General features: G+C 43.8%; 1 protein-coding gene across 3 annotated transcripts in view; it reads right to left on the bottom strand.

Annotated features, from left to right (window-relative positions):
* Nucleotides 1-20403, bottom strand: part of CHCHD3 (coiled-coil-helix-coiled-coil-helix domain containing 3) — a 227537-nt gene that overhangs the window by 42290 nt on the left and 164844 nt on the right. For all 3 annotated transcript variants that reach the window (XM_014607579.3, XM_014607578.3, XM_014607580.3), the window contains exon 6: nt 1733-1803. In XM_014607579.3, coding sequence (XP_014463065.1) covers nt 1733-1803 — 71 coding nt within the window. The remainder of the gene's footprint in view (nt 1-1732; nt 1804-20403) is intronic.

The raw sequence follows: 20403 nt of genomic DNA, 5'->3' as shown, positions 1-20403 counted from the left end.
AGTGTCTCACGTGACTGAATAGTCCAATCCGAGATTTGCATGATCTGTGACAGTGGTTGCAAGGGTATGGGTCATGGTTGGTTGCTTCCTGCAGACTCTTTTCTCTTCAAGCTGTTGGAACCAATTCCTGTCATAGACTTTAATGCCCTGGTGGAGACGCCGCCGCCACTTGTCCCAATCATTCGCCAAGGTTCCCCATTGGACAGGATCAATTCCAAATGCCTTCATACCGCGCTTGCGTCTTTGTAGTGAAGCTTGGGGCATCCTAATGCTCTTGTTCCCTCCAACAGTTCCCTATATAGCATGTCCTTGGGTATATGCCCATCTTCCAATCTGCTCAGACGGCTTAGCCAGCACAGTTGTGTCCGAGCAGGGCTATCACACTTGGTAAATCTGCCCTTTGAAGAACCTCTGCGTTGGTAACTTTATCTTGCTATTTGATGTTGAGTATGCAGTGTAAACCGTGCAGATGGAAGCTGTTTAACCTTTTCTCTTGATGTGCATAAGTTGTCCATGTTTTCCCACCCCACATGAGAGTGCTGTGCATGCAAGCTTTGTACAGTAGCATTTTGGTCTTGATGGTAAGCTTTGAGTTGTTCCATGCTCCTTTAGTTAGCCTGCTGAAGGTGGTGGCAGCCTTTCTGATACAAACATTAAGTTCTCCATCCAGTGAGAGGTCGGTGGTCACTGTAGCACCTAGGTAGCTGAACATCTGGACTACTTCTAGCTAGTTCTCATTTAGGGTGATTGATGGATCTTGATGGATCCTGTCCTAGCACAACTGTTTTCTTTATGCTGACAACGAAAGCAAATGCCTGACAAGCTCTTGAAAGGCGATCCATAAGTTCTTGGAGTAGGTCTTTGTCGTGGGCTCTAAGAGCAGCATCATCAGTGAATAGAAGCTCTCTGATAAGCTCCTTTCTAACTTTAGTCTTTGCCTTGAGTCATGATAGGTTGAAGAGTTTCCCATCCAATCTTGTGCGGAGATACGCTCCACCTCCCAGGTCTTTAAATGCACAGTTCAGGAGTCCCAAGATGATTCTTAAGAGTGTAGGGGCAAAAAAGCATCCTTGCTTCACTCCGCTTTTCATCTCAAAGCTGTCCAATGTGGACCCATTAAACTGACCAGGTGTTTTCATGTTGTCATGGAAGAAACATGTAAGACTTAACAGGATTGGTGGGCATCCTATCTTTTCTAGGACTGATGATGATGTTCACAAAACTGACAGCCGTCTGAAGTCTAAGTGAGATGATGCGCTCTCATTTTCCAATGGGTATTTCTATAAACTTTACCGACTTGTTACTCACAACGAAACTGATGCGTGCGGACGATTTTCTTCCGTGCTTTTACCTTATCAAAAGAAGGCAGAGCTGGCCACTTGCATAGAACCAGCATCTAGATCTATCCAAGTAATATACTATGGCCTGAATACCAACTTTCTCCCAAATTCAGTCATTTCAACCAGCAGCCCACCCACAGCATATTGCAAGGTCAGGAACAGAATTTTTGCCTGCTATAACATGAATAGATGGAGAATGAAGCACGTCTTGCATTCAAAAGCTTGTCTAACTTTATTCCAACCATGCAGCTGGCGTAATAAAAGATATCACCCCAAATAAATCTTTGTGTCTCGCATAATTCTTGGACCATCAAGCTGCAGGATCACTCTAACACTACCACAACATGAACAGAAATTCATCATGTTCACATCCTCAAAAATAAAGATCTTACTTGAATCTAGCTTCCACTTCATTGGCTGCTTTTTGGTACTGCTCCGTAGTCACTTTGTAGAACTGTGCACTCTGAAAAGAGGGAAAAGCAAAACTTTGTGATCCACCTGGTATTTATAGATTAGCAAACACATATCTGTCTCTGTAGTGAATGTGCAAAGAGTTAAAGTTCTGGCAATAAATTACTTGCAGTCTAATTCTGACAAATAAAAGGTAGGACCAATTAAAACATAAGAAGAAAGCACAGACATTTTTGGTACACACTTCATCTTAGAGTAAGGATGTTTCAAAAAAGTTGGGGGGGTTAAGGAGGAACTGGAATGAGAGTAATTATGATATAGCAATTACAAGGCTGTTTCTCTGATTGGGAAATCTGAAGTTTTTATACGACTGAGTGAGTACAAACTAAATCCTTATTTCTGCGTGATGGTATAAATGCTCGTGTATGCTCAGACATATATCCCTCGCATATTTTGTGGATGTGGTATTCTTGTCATAAACTTCTGTCATATGATAAATTAACAATGCATCCTTTCCTATCACTGCCTTACCCATTCATCTCCTTGGGACTTATTTTAATATCCCAAACTTCTGAGTTACTGAGTTTTCTTCTTTAAATCAATCTGCTCCAGAAACAAATTCCATCTCCCCTAAATCCTGGAATACTTTTCTCTCTTCCTGCTCCACCAAATCAACCGTTTCCAAAACGCAGGACAGGCAAGATTCAGCTTCAGGGAAGTAAAACTTTTCTGTAACTAAATATGTCAAGGCTTCACAGTGGGACATACACATTCTGAGACAACTGACTATAAAGTTCCGACGTTTTATGTCTAGATAATATATGTTAGGTATTTTTAAAAAGCTTGTTATGGCTCCATCTGAGCCCTAACACAGCTGGACTTAAGACAGTATAACTAAGGCACCTGGCTTCACAGCTGGAAGAATAAAAAGTTAAATAAAGCTGTTCAAAACTCTTTAACATGTGGGACCTATTACAGAACACATGAGGACTTGGAGCGACGTAGAGGTTTCATCAGCACTTACCAGAACCCACTTTTGCATTTACCACATTTAAATAATGTGGGAAACCAAAAATAAATGAATAAATAAAAAAATCAAGCTAGCATGCCAATAAAATCTTCATGGCTATACATATGCAATTATAAAACTAAACACTTTTAAACTCTAACAATGCATAACAATGTTACACAGCAAGGCTAATTGTTTTGTGGATACTATGGCAATATTTAACCTGCACAGATGGTCACAGTACAGCCTATGGAATTTGTAATTCTGGATTTTCTTCTTTTATAGTTTCATGATTGAAGGAGAGAGAGACACAAAAAATATTTTCCTAAACTGTTCTTGTAAAGGCCTCAATCTTGAACCGGAGAGGACACCCCCTATCCCCCCATCAAAAAGGTGATTTGCTGTCCACAATCAGTGGGTCAGGCTATACCCCCCAATCAACGGCTATCTGTAGCAAATCAGTGAAAAGAAAAACCATCTAAAATCAGTTGCTGGACTAGAGACTAAGACGAAACCTTCAACATATTTCACTTAGTACCAAAAGAGGCAGCTCCACCTGGCAAGAACAGACTTTTTTTTTCTTTTCATTTGAGCCACGCTTCTTCCAAGGGTTTTCCTAATAAATTATGAATTTGAGGTATACAGAAATCATTTAACAAATACTAAGCTCAGAAGAAGGGTGAAATTGTGTTTCAAGTCTAATACTTTGCTGCAAATTATAACAAATTGTGTAACATACACTGAGTCTAAAGGGCACAAAAAGATCACAGAGCGTATGGTGGTCCACTGCACTCTTGCATCTGAGGGTCAGTTCTAATAATTCATTGGTACTGAAGTCAAGGTTTCATGCATGGGACCAAAGGTAGTTTATTTTTTAATAAATCATTGTTGGCCAGTAAGAAAATGAAAATGAAATCCTCTTCACACCAGTGACCCCTTTGCATTTAGCAATCTTAGTTGTCCAATGACAGTCACATCCCGGTTTCTTGGATGTAGATAAAATCAATAGGTATGTGATTAGACAGCAGACTATGGTGTGAGTGTGGACAGGTCACCATTTGAGAAGATGAATAGCTCTCTATCAACCTATAGTCCCCTACGATGCTAACATTTACTATAATCTTATTTGGGCTGCGATTTATCTTTCTTGTGCCTGATCAATAAAGATGAACACAACAGTTGTAAGGATCGATTGTAATTTTTTATCATTTTCAGGCATGAAGGCACATTTTTGACACAAAGACAATATTCTGAGTGTACTTGTTCTACTTTTTAATTGCAATCTGAGTGATCAACTGAGCTGCTACATATGCCAAGAGGTTTTAATCCTACTCTAAATGCAAGCTATCAAGAAATCATTTGTCATCTTAGATTGACTTTACCATGCGTTTCTTAGGCCATAACTTCCTTTGAATTTCATTCAGGATTTTCTTTCAGATTATATATTTTTATAGATAGGTATTCTGGAATTCAAAGATGAAATATTAAAAAAAAATCCTTCCTACTCCAAAGAATAGAAAGGCCAGTGACCCATGTTATAAATACAGACTAAAAATGATCACACTTGCTATAACATGCTGTCAAATAGAAAGTACATTATGCATTGTCCATTAATGTACTAGCAGAGTAATGGCTTCGTGAATAATAGCTTTTCTCTCTGCTCTGCTGCCAATGAAGAAGTTTCCTTGGTCTGCAGGTAAATAGATTTAAGCATTGCATATTTTTATATATATATATATATATATATATATATATATATATATATATATATAAAAACACACACACAATACTGTATTTATTACATACAACCCTAAGCCACCCCCCCACGTTAAAAGAAAATTAAGGCTACAAAGCCAACCAACAAAAGGTGAGGGAACGCTAGAATTAACGCCGCCTATGCAAGCGTGTCATTCTTGTGTGTATCCTACAGTACACCATTTAATTACGGTACAGTTTTTATTACGTGATCATACACTATTTGTTTCTCAGGACCGCTGCCCCATCCAGTGCATAGGACTGACTGTGCCCAGGAAATGAATCATGGTTGTGAAGTGAAGGAGAGTGACAGCAGTAGAAACTTTCAGGCTTCATTTGTTGGAGGAATTGCAAAGTGTGTACTGTGGTGCAAAAGGCTTCAGAAACTTCCACAAGAGATGGGAGGGTCTAATGGTTTGGGCACTTCAGTGTTACCCCGAAGAACTGGATTCACTTCCTACGTCTGTCAGAGTCACTTTTTGGGTGTTTCTCATTGTCTTTGTACCCAACTTGAGAAACAGGGTGTGATTTTCAGAAGGGCCGAGTGCTCATACTGCTGCTGCTCTCCAAGCTCCGCTCCTAATAGATAAAATGCTGTAACAATATTCATTACTCTGAAAAACCAGGCCCCAGATATCTCAGACTGGGCACCCCAAATCATTAGACATCTTTAACAGCTTTGACCTAAATCACCATGCTTCGATTCAATATATGTAAAATGGGTATAAAATCATCTCTCCTCATATGAATCGTTAATAAGGCTACCTTTGCATTTATAATGCCACAGTTACAGGATCACAGGAAAGCCCATAATGAAATTAATTCTGCAATCAGTGCAGAATTTGCATGGTGTAAAATAAATAATGCATAGAGCCACACACCATGCAGCAAGGTTGAAAAAAAACCAAGAATGCCGAAGAGCTGCCTATTCAGAGAGCTCTGTGAATCCTTTGAGCTGGGCATCCTGTGGAAAAAACCAGCACGAGATTATGTAATTTAACACGCATGCCAAAATGCATATGTTTGAAGAAGCTGCGTTTAAACTCCTGGACAACCTTAATTCAGCTTTGGAATTCTTGATATTTTTTACTTACACTGTTTTTCAACACAAAAAAATTACACTTAAAAATCCTCAGTCCAGCTGGGAAGTTTCAATCTACAGCACAATCCTTTGTCATATAAGACAATGGAGTTAACTTGAAATGTAGGAGAAAACAGATAGTTAGGTTAGATAATTAGGAAAAACTTTCTCACTAAGAGAGTAGTGAAGCATTGGAGCAGGTTACCCAGAGAGGTGGAGGAAGCTCCATCCTTGGAGGTTTTTAAGACCTGGCTAGACAAAGCCTTGGCTGGGATGACCTCCTTGGGGTTGGTCCTACTTTGAGCAGGGGGTTGGACTAGTTTTCAACCCGTGGTCCGTGGGTGCCCAGCACACGTAGGGGGTCCAGGAAAGGTGGCTGTAAAGATGACAGTCCTTCCCAAAAGGGAAGCACTGCCGATGCTGCTGCTGCTCCAGCTCCCCCCCACAGTTAGAGGCCAGCTGAGCACCAGCAGCAGCCCAGCACCAAAGTCTGGTGGGGCATAGAGATATCTACTACGTCAGTCTGTGCCCCGACTTTTCACCTTCACGGCACATCTATATATGTGGACGTTTGAGGCTTTGACGCAGCAATCTGGGGGAATCTAGCCTGAGTATGCAGGCGACTTTACCTGATGGCCCAAGAGGACCCCCTTGGTGCCATGTTCCTATGTGAATGAATTCTCCAAAAAACCTTTTTGGGTTGTATTATTGTTATCGTGGATATTATTTTTATTTTTAAACACAACCGTTTGTCAGTAATTATCTACTTATGTTTGCTGTACACAACAGGTTTCTAAAGGGGTCTGTGCCTCCTTCAAAATTTATTAGGGATCCGTGAAAGGACAAAGGCTGAAAACCACTGGACCAGATGACCTCCGGAGGCCCCGTCTAACCCTAATTTTTGGTGATTCGATATCCTTTATGTCAGTGATTCTCAACCCAGGTCAAATAGCTATCCACAGTGTTAAACATTCCAACTTGCTGGGGCCTTTCTGAGTTCTTTGCAACAGAAAAACTGCTCTATTATTTTTCCACAGTCACAAACTAGGAAAAAATTAAGAGCCAGCATTTTCTGAGGAGTGCCTTGAGTCACATAAGGGGTGCCCTGAGTCTCAAAAGATTGAGAACCGCTGCTCTATGTGGACCTGACACCTCAATAGCAATGAGTCACAACCAGGGTAATGGGAGATTTTTGGAGGGTGCCTTAAGACCTGAGCAGATAAACCTCTTCAGGCCTGTGAGGAGGTATACAGATAAATACAGCTCAGGATAGTCTCTGCCTAGCCATTCTCCATCCCCACTGCCTGACCCCCCTGCAAAGAAGTAAGCACTGTAATAAATATTAGCTTTTGCAGTGGGGTGCTGCTCAATTTGCAGAAGTCATGGAGGGGTGCTTTGAGTCTAACGAGGGTTTCGAGTCTAAAAAGGTTAAGAATCACTGCTCTATGGGGATGGAGCACAGCATCCTTGCCAGTAAGTTGCACACATTTCCTAGACACCAAAAGATGCTGAGACCCTGGGACCCTCAGCTAGTTCCAGATTTTGAAGGTAATTATGTCTGAGTACCTACCAACCCTTCTGCCCTGTCCCCCTTTTCCCATCTTGTCCTCTTCCTCCTGGCTGGTTCCTGTCCTATTCCTCTGACAAATCCTGCTCCTATCCTCTCTCTCCAAGTAACGCCTGACTTTTCTCCCTGCAGGGCCCTCGTTCCTCTATGAAAAGTTCTATTTGTAACCCTCTCCCCAGTCTCCTTTTGCTCCTCTCCCTTACTCCAGTTCCCACCCTGCATGCTCCCTCTCCACCTTGGTGAGACCGCTCTTCCTCCGTTCTGCCTGAGCACCAGCAGAACCACCTGGAGCACAGGAGAGGGTCTGCTGCAGTGCAGATGGCATTGAGCTGCCAGAGGGCAGGCCTGCACTGCAAACTTGCAGTGCCATGCTGCATTGTATTCCAGTGTGCTGTACTGCTCCTTGCACACCATCACCTCAACCAGAAGCAGGATAGCCAGGTATGCGTGGGATTGTGGACAGGCTACCCTATTTCTGGTTGGGGAGTAGTGCAGCCAGGTGCAGTTCGTCTACAATATATATACATAAGCTCACACTCCAACAAGTACAAACTGAGAGTTTTTGAGGCTGTTAAGTTGGACCAGTTTAAACTGATTTTCATGTGGGTGGCAAACAGCACAACCAACCCACACAATCTCCTGCCAGGGCCTATGTTTCTGCAACAACGCATATAGCGCTCACTTCCCTTCCTATCTACTCATGAGAACTGATGAGCTTTATACTGTGCCTTCATGCTAGGTATTTTGTTGTGCAGACAGTAAACCCTTTTGGAGCAGAGAAGGCCTAAAATCTGCACACATTTGCAACAGGTAACTTCATATGTACAGGTAGGCTAACTAACCCCGCAGGGATTAATCTTGTGTCCAGTTACTCATCTGCCTATTTTTTAGAAGATCCGGGTCTAAGCAGATGACAGAGAGTAGCAGTAGAGGTTAGGATGCAATGAAGCCAAAATAGCTGAGCTGCGGTGTTGGGAGTACACTTGTACCCCTGTTCAAAGGATGCAAGTGTCTGCATCTGCTGGTCTTGCCAAGGACGTGCCTTTTTAAGAAGCACAATAAGGAGACCTGGGAAAGATGTACGGGGAGAGGAGGAGCCTGTAAACAAAAGGGAACTCAATTCGCTCTGTTAAATTAGGTACCTTTTAAACATGAAGTGTGAAAAAGGGACAAAAATAATGAGCTGAGTACAGGAAACGTTGTCCAAATATTAGGAAAGACATTTTAAAATCGCATCAACTCTAGAATTCTCTTCCTTCAACTGAAGTAGAAGAAACCACTTGTTAAAGAATATGCTGTGACGGGACAGGAAGAGCATTCCTCCTGCTAGATGGCAATGGTTTGAAAGCTCTGTTGTAGAAAAATCAGTATACAGGCTCTTACAGGTCAGCTGTTTTGCCTCCATGTGAAACCTCAAAGCACAGCTGCATTTTTACCTAGGCTGAAAATCTTCACAAGGCTTGCAGCAAGCTAGGGCTCCAAAAGATCTTGTGTCATCCAAGTGGATAAAAGGTTATCAGCAGAACCAAGAGAAACCGAGAGCCCTCATTTAATTTCACAAAAGGAGCGTCACCTAGACATGCTATTTCATTACGAACGTGCTGAAACTGGCTTTATTGCACAGATATACCACAACTTCTTTTCCCTATTGAAGATTCTCTTTTAAGTGCCTTGGCTCTTCAAACCTGAACAAATTCAATGTGAACTTACTGTCCGTGCAATCTGTTTAAAGGGTTTTATTTAATAGTTATGTGGTTAATGGCTTATTTGACAAAGAAAAGGATGCGGTTCTTTTTTGTATAAAAGACAAATCTGGCCTTTATTGTAAGTTAGTGGCATGCAAGATAAAAATGAAAGGCCTGATTTTCAAAGGTGCTCAATGCTTGCATCTCCCACTGGAGGGAACAGAAGCTTAGATTGTTTGGCACCTTTGAAAACCAGACCAGAGACATTTTTCCCTACAAGATTAAAAAAAAAAAAAAAAAAAAAAAGAAACCTTGGTCAGAGATTAACAATAACAGAAATATAGAAAAGTAGGCCTGGAAAGGACCTCAGGAGATCATCTAGTCCAACCACCTGTTCAAGACAGGATCGTCCCTATTTAAATCATCCCATACAAAGGTCAACGTAGTGGTTCTCAACCTTCCCGAACTCAAGGTCCTCCTCATCGGACTCGAACCACCCCTCCACAACTCCTGTGAATTGAGTGACACCCAATTTCTAAATTAATGTATATATTACCATGCTTATCTGCTTGCAAAGGGGCTGGGCACTGGCCAGGCTGGAGAGACTGCACTTACCTGCTGATCTCCTCACACCTCACTTAGCTCCTCATACCTCCCAGCACCCTTCAAACGATCTGGTGGCACCCTAGGGAGCTGCAGGACCCTGGCTGAGAATTACTGATCTACCCTATTCCAAAGAAAACCGCACCAATAACATGCTCATGCAACTACAAGGCACAATGGCAGAAAACAACAAAAACACCAGAGGCTGGATTATGGGGTTTAACACCCCATCCCAGAGAATCCCTGATCAATGCTTCTCCAACCTGGTTTTGAACACCTCCAATGAAGGAGACTCCACAACTTCCCTAGGCCATCTATTCCACTGCTCTAACAATGACGTTTTTCCCAATATCCAGTGTAAACTAGTCCGTTCTAAATTTAAAGATGCTACTGTGAGTCCTACTCTCTGCAGTGCAGGAGAAAAGGTGTTCTTCTTTATGACAGCCCTTCAGATTTGAAGACTGCTATCATGTGCCCGCTTAATCACCTTTGCTGCAAACTGAACATACCTATTTTTTCCTCAATCTCTCCTTGAATAGCTTGCCTTCCTAGCTCTTTATTTTGGACACCCAACCTCTGACCCTCTCCAGCTTCCCTGCTGCCTTAAAATGTGGAGCCCAAAACTGCGCACAGTATTCTAGATGAAGTCTAACCAGCGCCAAGCAGAGTGGCACTATGACCTCCTGTGTCTTGCCCCTACTGCTCCCTTTGATGCAACCCAAATCCACGTTTGCCTTTTGTGTGGCTGCACTGTCCTGCAGACTCGTACTGAGTTTGTGATCCATGAACATCCTTCTCTGTAGTGCTGCATCTGGCTAGTTGTCATGCATTTTGTGGTTGTGCTTTCATTACTCGTTCCAAGGCGTAGCACCTTGCATTTATCTGCACTGAATTTCATTTTGTTTGTCTCTAGCCCAGCTTTCCAATCTATCAAGGTCCTTCTGAATTGCATTCCTGTTCTCCAGTGCGTTTGCATTCCTTCCAGTTTCACGTCATCTGCAAATTTGTTCGGGAAGCTCTCTGTTGCAGCATCCCAATTATTAAGCCACACTGAACATCAGACCCCTGTGGGACTCCACTTGAAACCTCCTACCTTTCCAACAAGGGTCCAATCAGTTACCTTTTGCCTATGGCTGTTAAATTAGTCGTATATCCACGTTACAGTAGTTTATAACTGGGTTACCATATTTCCAGGTCCAAAAAAGAGGATGCCTGTCAGGGGTGGGGGGAGAGGAGGCAGGGGGAATATGATGGTGGGAGGGGCGGTGACATGCTGATACCCTGCCCATTCTTCTGCCCCTCACTGAAAAGCTGCCCCCAAGCCCTGCTGCTGCCTCCTACTCTGGACCCACGGACCCCAGCCCTGCCAGCGGCCCTCACTCCCCAACAACAGTACCTTGCCCCCACCCATTGCTTGTGCCCTGCACACCCAACTCACAGTCCCCTGTGCCCCTCACTCCTGATCTGCAGCCCCCTGCCTCCCTCCCAGCCCTGGCGGTGCCCCTCACTCCTGACCAGCAGCCCCACCCAGACGCAGCACAGGGGTCCAAAAAAGAGGACATGGCCAGGAAAACCCAGACGTATGGTAACCCTATACAATAGTCTTGCTCACATTTGTTCAATTTGTTTATGAGACGGCTATGTGGGACTTCTATCAAAACCCTTACTGAAGCCCAAGTACGCTAAACCCACCAAGCCAGCTACTCTGTCAAAGGAGATCAAGTTTGTGTGACATGTTTTATTCTTAGCAAATCCATGCTGGCTGCTCATGACAGCTTTTCCTCCTCAAGATACTAAAAACTAGATAATTTTAATTTGCTCTAGCAACTTCCCAGGTATTGAAGTCAGGCTAACTGATCTATAATACCCCAGGTCCTCCTTTTTGTCTTTTTTCAACAGGGCACTATGTTGGCTGGTCTTCAGTCTTCTTGTATCAATCCTGTCTCCCATAGTTTAGCAAGTATAATTGCCAAGGACTCCAAGATCTCTTCTGTCAGGTCCTTTGGTACCCAGGGATAAAGTTCAACAGGCCCTGATGAGACACGAATTTATTCAAAACCATCAAAAGCTCTCTGACAGTCTCTTTTGTTATTATGACCCCTGGCCTATCCCCTTCCTTGTCTACATGATTCCTATTACCTGTCTGCTTGCAGCTTATTTTTTCATGAAGACCAAGGAAAAGCAGCTGTTGAGCAGCTCTGCCTCCTTTGCATCTTCTTAAGAGCTCATACACAGCAGTGGACTCACAGCTTCCTTAGCCTTTCTTTTCTGACAAGCGTGGTTACAGAACCTCTTCTTGTTATCCTTAACTTCCCTCGCTGGGTGTAGTTTACAGTCCTTTGCCTCCCCTGACATTTTTCCTGCAAGATCTTGTTATTTCCCAGTATGCTTCCTGGGTGGCCTGCCCATCTTTCCATTGCTTGGATGTTTGTCTTTTGATTTGGAGAATCCTAGGAGCTCCTTATGCAGCTACATCAGTCTCTTGCCATTCTTCTTGTGCTTCCATTATGTCACAACAGCTTTTTGTTGAGCTTTCAGTATCGTACAGTGTTAAATTAAGGAAGGATTCTCCCTGGTCCCAGTTGCATCACAGCAGTGCAGCTGCTCCATGGCTGCTAATGCAGTGTCAGGGCCGGTGCAGGCTTCATACTGCCTGTGTATAGAGCTACGATTGCTGGTGCCTGCCTCCGTCCCAAAACGCAGTGCATAGTGTAACACATGTGAAATTAGGCTCCTTAGTTCCCTGGAAGGGCTTCCTATATCTGGTAATCTTTCTTATGTCACCTAACTCTGATGCAAGACAGCCCTTGTAAGCCACAGCAAAGCAGCCACAATAAACAGATAAGAAAGGTATTAATTGCATCCGTTTGACTCAGTGGATGTTAAAAATCATAGTTACAGACATAGCTCTGCAGAGCCGGGAGAGACTATAGGGTTCCCACACCTGGTAGCTACGTGAGTACACAGCTGTTGTACACTGATGCAGTCTAACACATGCAGTTAGTCGTGCAGCCTATGTTAGCTGAGGGTAAAGGGGGTTAAAAGAAAGATGCTATGCAATGCTAGAGAGAGAAGGAAGACCCCGAGTATGGTACCCACATCTGTACAGAGTTGTACGGTAACAAAGACACTCTCAGACAATGGTTTTAGCATGCAGCGGACAACTGGTAAACTACAACCAAGAAAGATGCAACAAGTGGACTTAACACACGGAGGAATGGAGGAAGAATGATGGAAGTAAGAGGATAATATAATATGGTCTAACAGTGTATACTTCATGTTCTAAACCATACTAAATTGTTACTTCTTAAAGTTATGCCTGTTTAAATTGGATTTAAAACCTCTCAACTGATTTGAACAAAGCCATGACAAAATATACACAGATCAGACATTACAAAGCTGTTCAGAATTTATTTTTATTCTATCTTAAAAAAACTACTAGAAAGAAGCAACAAAGGAAGTTCTCTTTTAGAGAGGGGATAGGTCAGTGCTCTTACCAAAATGCTTTATGCAACCATCTGGTCTTACGGGCTCAGTACAGACCATCGAAAAGCCCAAGGTTGAATTGATTCAATCTTCGCAGGTTAGTCTAAACTGTGCAGACTGAACTGAAAAGCCAGCGAACAGATCACACCTTCCTGTTCAGCGAGAGCAGATAGCTTGGCCAAAAGTAGCCAGGCTACCCTGTGGGAGGTAGGGGGGCTTGCAGGGGAGGTACAAAGCATCCTGGGATGCTGGAGGATTGTGCGTTACCTTGAATCTGGAGGGGATCTGGGACAGAAGTTGAATAAACCGTTTTCACCTAAATCAGCTAAGTCCAATTTAACATCCATCCAAGTTTATCTTAAACTGGTTTCAGTCATTTTGGAAGTGGTCTATGTGCACTGAACTTCTGTTGTGTTACAGATCTGAACCAGTTTCCAATCACTTATACCGGTTTATATGTAACTTTGGTCCCTAGCTTTATAGACTCTTGTACTAGGTCTGCGGTGCTATTTACAGGAGATTTCGAAAAAATCAGCTAGAGAGTGGATATAACGGTGTTAATTCGCAGGATCCAAGCACAGTTTACAAATACAGTTGAGAACTGGGGCCTTCCAGTCTATATGTATTTGCATCTGACTGAATGTGGGAACTGGCTGCTTTCTCTGACATCTTTTACTTCCATCCTGAAATAAAATTGATAGGATGTGTCAGGAGAAACGGTTGCACCTTGGACCGGATTAACAATAGTGGGTCATTAAACTTTGATGATCACCTATTCAAATGGAGCACCCTTGGACAAAGAGAGGGCTACCACCCAGGGCAAAGCCATTTTTCAAGTCTGAATTCTGGAGGGGAAGTAACTAAGCAACAGATCACCTGGTGGGAGACTTTGATCACCTGATGAGGACGATCAGGGAGTTTCCTGACAATGGAAGTCAGAGGGACCTGCAGAGAGACAAAAGACGTGTAGGCAGAAGAATAGAAGAGAGGGGCATTCTTTCATAGCGGAGGAGTCCTTTTAACAACAGGACCAGCTAAGGAGAAGGAAAACCAGCTGCAGGGGAGAGAGAAAGGAACTGCATGATTCAGAGAAAAATGAGAATGAAAGATCCTGGACCCTAAGAAAACTCTAGATTAAACCTGAAGAACTCAAGAGTGATAAGGAAACTGAGGCAAGAAAATACATATTCTGGCCTTTTTCTCTACAACAATGTATTCCTTGCACTAGCTAAAAAAAAGAGGGCTTGGCTTTGGGAAGGTTTTGTATCTACCTACTTCCACTATTGCATGGTTTGGTGGAGGTGAACTGTAGACCAGGCAGAAATCTGGAAACAGTGTGGTTCAACTACTGGAGTTTGTGGAGAGTCAGCACAAAGGAAGGGATGGCAATGATAGCTGCGCCACAACATCCTGTTTCCATTATGGAATAACAGACGGCACATGCCCAGAAAGTGTGCCAGGACTGCTAAGGAAAGAGAGAATCAGCTTAAACAAGGAAGCACATGGGTCCAAGGGGTTGTATTAACATACCACAGTAATGCCAACTGTCATAAAACAGTCGTGGGACTCCTGATTTCCATATCAAATTAACCCTAACTTGAGATCTCATGATACAACCTTCAAATCTCCGGATTCTCCTTCCAGCGCATGCAGAGAGTGCACAGCTGGTAAGTTTGTGGACGGGAAGGGGCTGGAGAGACAGATTGAGCTGTTGGGTGAGCAGGGGACATGGCACACGGCCAGCGTTTGGCTCTCAGGGGCAGAGGTTGTGGTGAATGGGGCCCCGTGACTCTGTGCCCTGTGGGCGGGTTGTCCAGAGGTGCGGGGAAGGAGGTGGGGGAAATGGGGGCATGGCTCCTTGCCACAGTGTGCATCCCCAGGGGAGGCATGGGGGACATGTGCCCCCTGTGGGGCTGCCCACTGCAGGCTGGGGCTCTGCGCCCTGCTGCCTTTGTCCCAGAAGCTCAGCCACTCGATGCCATTGCCGCCTGCTGGGCCAGCGGGGGACACAGGGTGCGCTGGCCATGCAGTATGTCCCCTGTCCACCCAGCAGCAGGAAGCACACTGGCGTTGCGTGCCTGGTCTCCCAGGGCAAAGGCAGCAGGGCACAGAGCCCCAGCCTGCAGCGGGCGGCCCACCTCTGCCCTGCAAGGGACACATGCTCCCCATGCCTCCCACAGGGGTATGAACAGCAGCGGGGAGCCATGCTGCCCCCACCCCCCAGCCCCAGAGCCCCATTCACCCCAGGCCCTGCTCCTGCCCCACTCCCTCCCTCGCCGTGAGGGCCTCAATCTCCTCCTTGCCACTTACCAGCTGGGTGCTGTCTGTGTGTCTGCTCCTCACTGCCAAGCCACAGCCCCCCCTAGCCCTGCTGCTGCCTCTCACTCCTGACCCACAGTACCCCACATTCTGCCAGGGTGTGCGAGGACCCTCCCCCCTGGGCTCCAAAACACACACACAGCCCCCCCCCCTTCAAAAAAAGCAAGAGAGAGAATAGGACAGGTTTCAATACTGACAAGTGCAGGGTGCTGCACCTGGGAAGGAAGAACTAGCAGCACACCTACAGGCTGGGGAACTCCCCTTTCATCAGCACAGAGACAGAAAAGGATCTTGGAGTCATTATTGATTCCAAGATGAACGTGGGCCGCCAATGCAGAGACGCGGTCAGGAAGGCCAACCAACCGCACCTTGTCATGCATCCACACATGCATCACGAGCAGGTCCACGGAGGCGATCCTCCCCCTCTATGCGGCACTGGTCAGGCTGCAGCTGGAGTACTGCGTCCAGTTCTGGGTGCTGCGCTTCAAAAGGGATGTGGACAGCATTGAGAGGGTGCAGAGGAGGGCCACCCGCATGATCAGGGGCAGCAGGGCAGGCCCTACGAGGAGAGGCTACGGGACCTGAACCTGTTCAGCCTCCACAAGAGAAGGCTGAGGGGGGATCTGGTGGCCATCTATAAACTTACCAGGGGAACCTGTGGGGAACGGGAGAGTCCCTGTTCCCCTGGGCACTACCAGGAGTAACTAGGAATAATGGCCACAAGCTGATTGAGAGTAGGTTAAGGCTAGACATCAGGAGGTGCTACTTCACAGTCAGGGCAGCTAGGATCTGGAACCAGCTGCCAAGGGAAGTGGTGCTCGCTCCTACCCTGGGGGTTTTCAAAAGGAGGGCAGACAGACACCTAGCCAGGGTCATTTGACCCCAGAGCTCTTTCCTGCCCATGGCAGGGGGTCGGACTTGATGATCTGCTCAGGTACCTCCCGACCCTACCTACTATGAAACTATCTCGTGATTTATGTGCCAATCTCTTGATTTTTTAAGCGGTCACCTCATGGTTTTTGGAATAGTGGGGTTGACAATACTGAAACCAACCCAATAAGGGCCCAGCTAATGGAGCTATAACCAGGGCTGCAACACTCCCCAAACACCAACTGTCTAGTTTTGTGATGCATCTGAGTTTGTCAAATGAGAGCACATCAGATTGGCAGTAAGTGGGGTAAAATTCAGCCATCAGCAAAAGATGGGGGAAGCAGCTTATGCTCTGACCTTTTCATCTCAGTTTCCAAGCCCAATTTTCATGCACAGCTAACTAATACCTTTAACTACATTTATTAAATATCTCTACAGTCTCAAGATATGCTTCACTTCACTTTTCTGCCCTACTAGAACATTGATCTCTAATTTGTTAACACTCCAAGCTGCCAAGGAAAATGAAAACCCTTATGAAAAGGACAAATCTATTCAAAATTCTTATAGCTATTCACCCTAGCATCTAATCTGCATGTAATTGTGGCATATTCTTTAATACAAATGTTTTCAATCTTACAGACGTATGCTTAGATGCACAACTATATTTAAACACCTTATTGATGACAGGATGCTTAATCAAAACCGGTCTTGTTTACAACTTTTCTTCCAAATCTCACTATATTTACACTATTATACATTGCAAATTACATTCTCGCTAAGCAACCAATATTTAGCATTTCTCAATGCTCCAAAGAGCTCTATCATTGCATAATACTTTCCGAGTACGGAGAAACCTTAACTAGCAAGTGAGATGCTGATGTCCACGTCACACATGCTGCTCACATCTTATCCACCCAAGACTGTTTGTATTTATAGCAATGGCATTTATAAATATCAGTGTATGATGGGCGACTCAGATTTACATAATACACCAACTTTCATTCTGGTGGATCCCAAAGCATTTGAAAAATAAAAAAAAAAATCAAACAGGATAGAAATGACTTATTTTGTGACTGAAAAGTTGGGTGTGGGGTGAAATGTGCCTCTTGATTGGCATCAGTCACCCACCATCACACAGTTTAGGTTGGGAAGCAACTTATGCAGTAGGCTCATATACCAACTCTTGCTAACAGTGCTTTTAAATTGAGTATTTAACTCTAACCTCTCTCTTTAATAAAAAGAATTCTAGGTCTGAGTATGCCACGTGTTAATACAGTTCACTGAAACCCTACAGACAGAATTACTGTTCTCAAGAGGCACATTTTCTACACCTACTCGTGCCCACACGTATTATGCAATGTCACCATATTATACAGAACAAGCAACGCGTGCAATCAGATGATGGCCTGTGTTACAAAAACCTCAAGTTTATAGTCTTCAAGATGAAGCTAGGCAAAACTTCAACTCTGTACTTCTATCCAACCTGTCATGTACACATAATCGAAGAACAGATCAACAGTAAAAGGAAATAATGGAAGACAGAATTTAACGTTGCGCCTCCCTCTAACATCCAACGATTTTGGAGAGCTACTGATTTGGCTGAAGCACTGATTCCTAATGAGAATTTAGTGAACACTTTCTGGTGGTCCAGCAGGATGGAGAATGCCATCCTGAAGTGAGGAGGATTGAAAAGTAAGAAGACTCATTAAAGGAACTCTCTTTACCAAATGGTCTACAGGATATAAATGTGATATAACCATCAGGTTAGAAGACCTCTTTTTTTAATTCATACTTGCCTTAAAAAAATCTACTAGATCGTTTCGGTATATACTACAATATTTTAACTCATCTCCGTTTCTAAGAAACATACATCATTTAACTTTTGTACGCCCTACTGAAATATCCCAAAATTGTTTTCATATATTAATAGCAACCACTTGTACCTTTGTGAGATGTATTTTTGCTCCCAACATACTGATTAGGAAGACTGAGGCAAAGACAGGGGAAGGGACTTTCTAAGGTCACACAAGTCAGCCTGAGACAGAGACGGGAGTAAAAATCTGTATTTCCCCGTGTGCCCCCTTCTTATGTATTAATGCAAAGCAACATTTTCATTATTTAAAGCTGACCCATCTAGTAGGTCAATATGAAATTAAACATCTATAATTATAATTATGACCCTATACACAGTTTAAATCATTACAATTATCACCAACTGCCAGTATGCTGGACTGTTTAAACTGTCAGCTACTTGGAGCAAGAAGTATCCTGTTTTGAGCTGGTATGAAACAAAAAATAAATCAACAACGTATTTCTTATAAGAAATATGTCTAATTTAGTAGGTGATGTTAGGCGCTGAAAATGCTCCAGTATAAAGAACAACAAAATGGATCATGGAAAGGTTATTAGTCTCACGTCTGAATTACCCTGGTTTGATTGATATGTCTCGATTTCACAGTTACTTTGGGGGTGGAGGTATACATGTAAATAAATGATCCTGATTGAGTATGGCCCACAGTAATGTAAGGGGTTAAACTCTTTGACATAAGAAGAGAAATAAAGATTTGAAAAGTGGCAGGAGAATATCTACTCATTTCAAAGACATGATTATCTTCCCATATTTCAAAGGAAAGGCCTTTTGAAAGAACTGGCGTAGAAATATGCATGTGAATAGCAGCATATTGAAAGTCTAAGCTTTCAGGTATAATAGCTCTCAGTTAGAAGGCACAAGATGCTAGAATATCTGATTCTCTGTGGCATATTTTTACATAACAGGGAACACCACTGACCCTGCATTATCACCTTTGTCCAGTCTCCAATCTGATGGTTCGTTAAAATTTTTGTTCGATTATGGCATAAGTTCCTATAACTGCACCAATTTTCCCTCAATTGCTGAGTTGGACCTTATTCATACGGCACAGATAATCAGTTTGAGAAACTCAAAGAGATCTGAAATATTGAGCCCTGTAAAACAGAATGAAGCAAGATAAGCTGCCTTTGACTTTGAGATATGAGTGTAGGGATCTCTCTTGAAACAGGTACATACACAAGTTTTTCCAGTGTAGTTCTTACAAATATTGGAGGACTTTGATACCAAAATTCAACGCAAACCTCTTTTTGGCATGAAGGAAGGATCTGGGAAATCAAAGGAGCTCACACTTGGTATGTATTAAAGGGGCTCTAATGTTATCAAGGCAGGAACTTCAGGAGCCAAACAGTACTTACCAAGCTTTATGTCCAGCCCTTTATACCCCTTGACTGCTTTCCCCTTGACTGTTATCTCTTCCACAGCTCTAACTCTCTTGTAACATCTAAAACCAGTTAGCATCCATACACACTGGTTTGCAGGAGTGTTGGTAAGTAATGTAAAGTCAACTTTTACACGTGCTCCGGGGGTGGCGAGGGCGGCGCTTTAATTTGAGTGACTCTGAGAGCCGCTCTAATTGAAGTGCTGCAATGTCTCTCGTATCAGTGTCTCCACACTTAAAAAGGGTGGCAGGGGTGCTCATTTGATGAGCTTTAGTAACAAGTGTCCCTATCGTCATTTTTAAGTGCAGGGACGCTGATCCACGAGACGTGGGAGGTTGATGGAGCATGGTAATTGCCACGCTCCAACAGACTTGATTAATCAAGTTCACTCTGCCACACTGTAATTACAGCACGTCGGAGCAGCCTCCGCGCCCATGTACAGGCACCCATCATCCTTACCCAACCCTCTTCAGAAACACCCTCGTCAGAGACGGAGGTCGGCCTTAGTCCAAAACCCAAGGATGCAGGTCACACATAACGTCAGACAGAAAAATTCTACCTCCCTTCCCCGTGCTACCTTGGTTTCCTTTTAGTCTGTCCAATGCATAACCAAATCCTGAGGTCTTTATTCAGTGCCTATTCTGGAAAAACCTCCACCGAGTGACAGCATGGCTGTTAGAGCTGTACACTTCTCTGGGCCGGGACTTGCACTCTTACACGCTGCAAAGAGCACACCAGATCAGACAAGGAAGCCCGGTGTGCTTAGCACGCAAACACAAAACTGGCCATCCACACTGTATTATCATCCCACAGAACTGCATCCTTCATGCGAAAAATTTTCATGAACAGCTCCTCCCCTGTCCCCCCAAAAGTGCATGATGTATAATTTGGAATTAAAAACGAGAAATTAATCCCCAAAGCTGTTCTGCTGCCCTATGCGCACATCCATACAAATAGTGAACCATCAAAACCTTAGGAGAGACAGACTATGCCTGAATCACAGCTTAGTGCTCAGCAAACCTCGAATA

This window comes from Alligator mississippiensis, chromosome 4, assembly GCF_030867095.1.
Source record: "Alligator mississippiensis isolate rAllMis1 chromosome 4, rAllMis1, whole genome shotgun sequence".
NCBI lineage: Eukaryota > Metazoa > Chordata > Crocodylia > Alligatoridae > Alligator > Alligator mississippiensis.
This window is presented reverse-complemented; position numbering and strand designations above follow the sequence as displayed.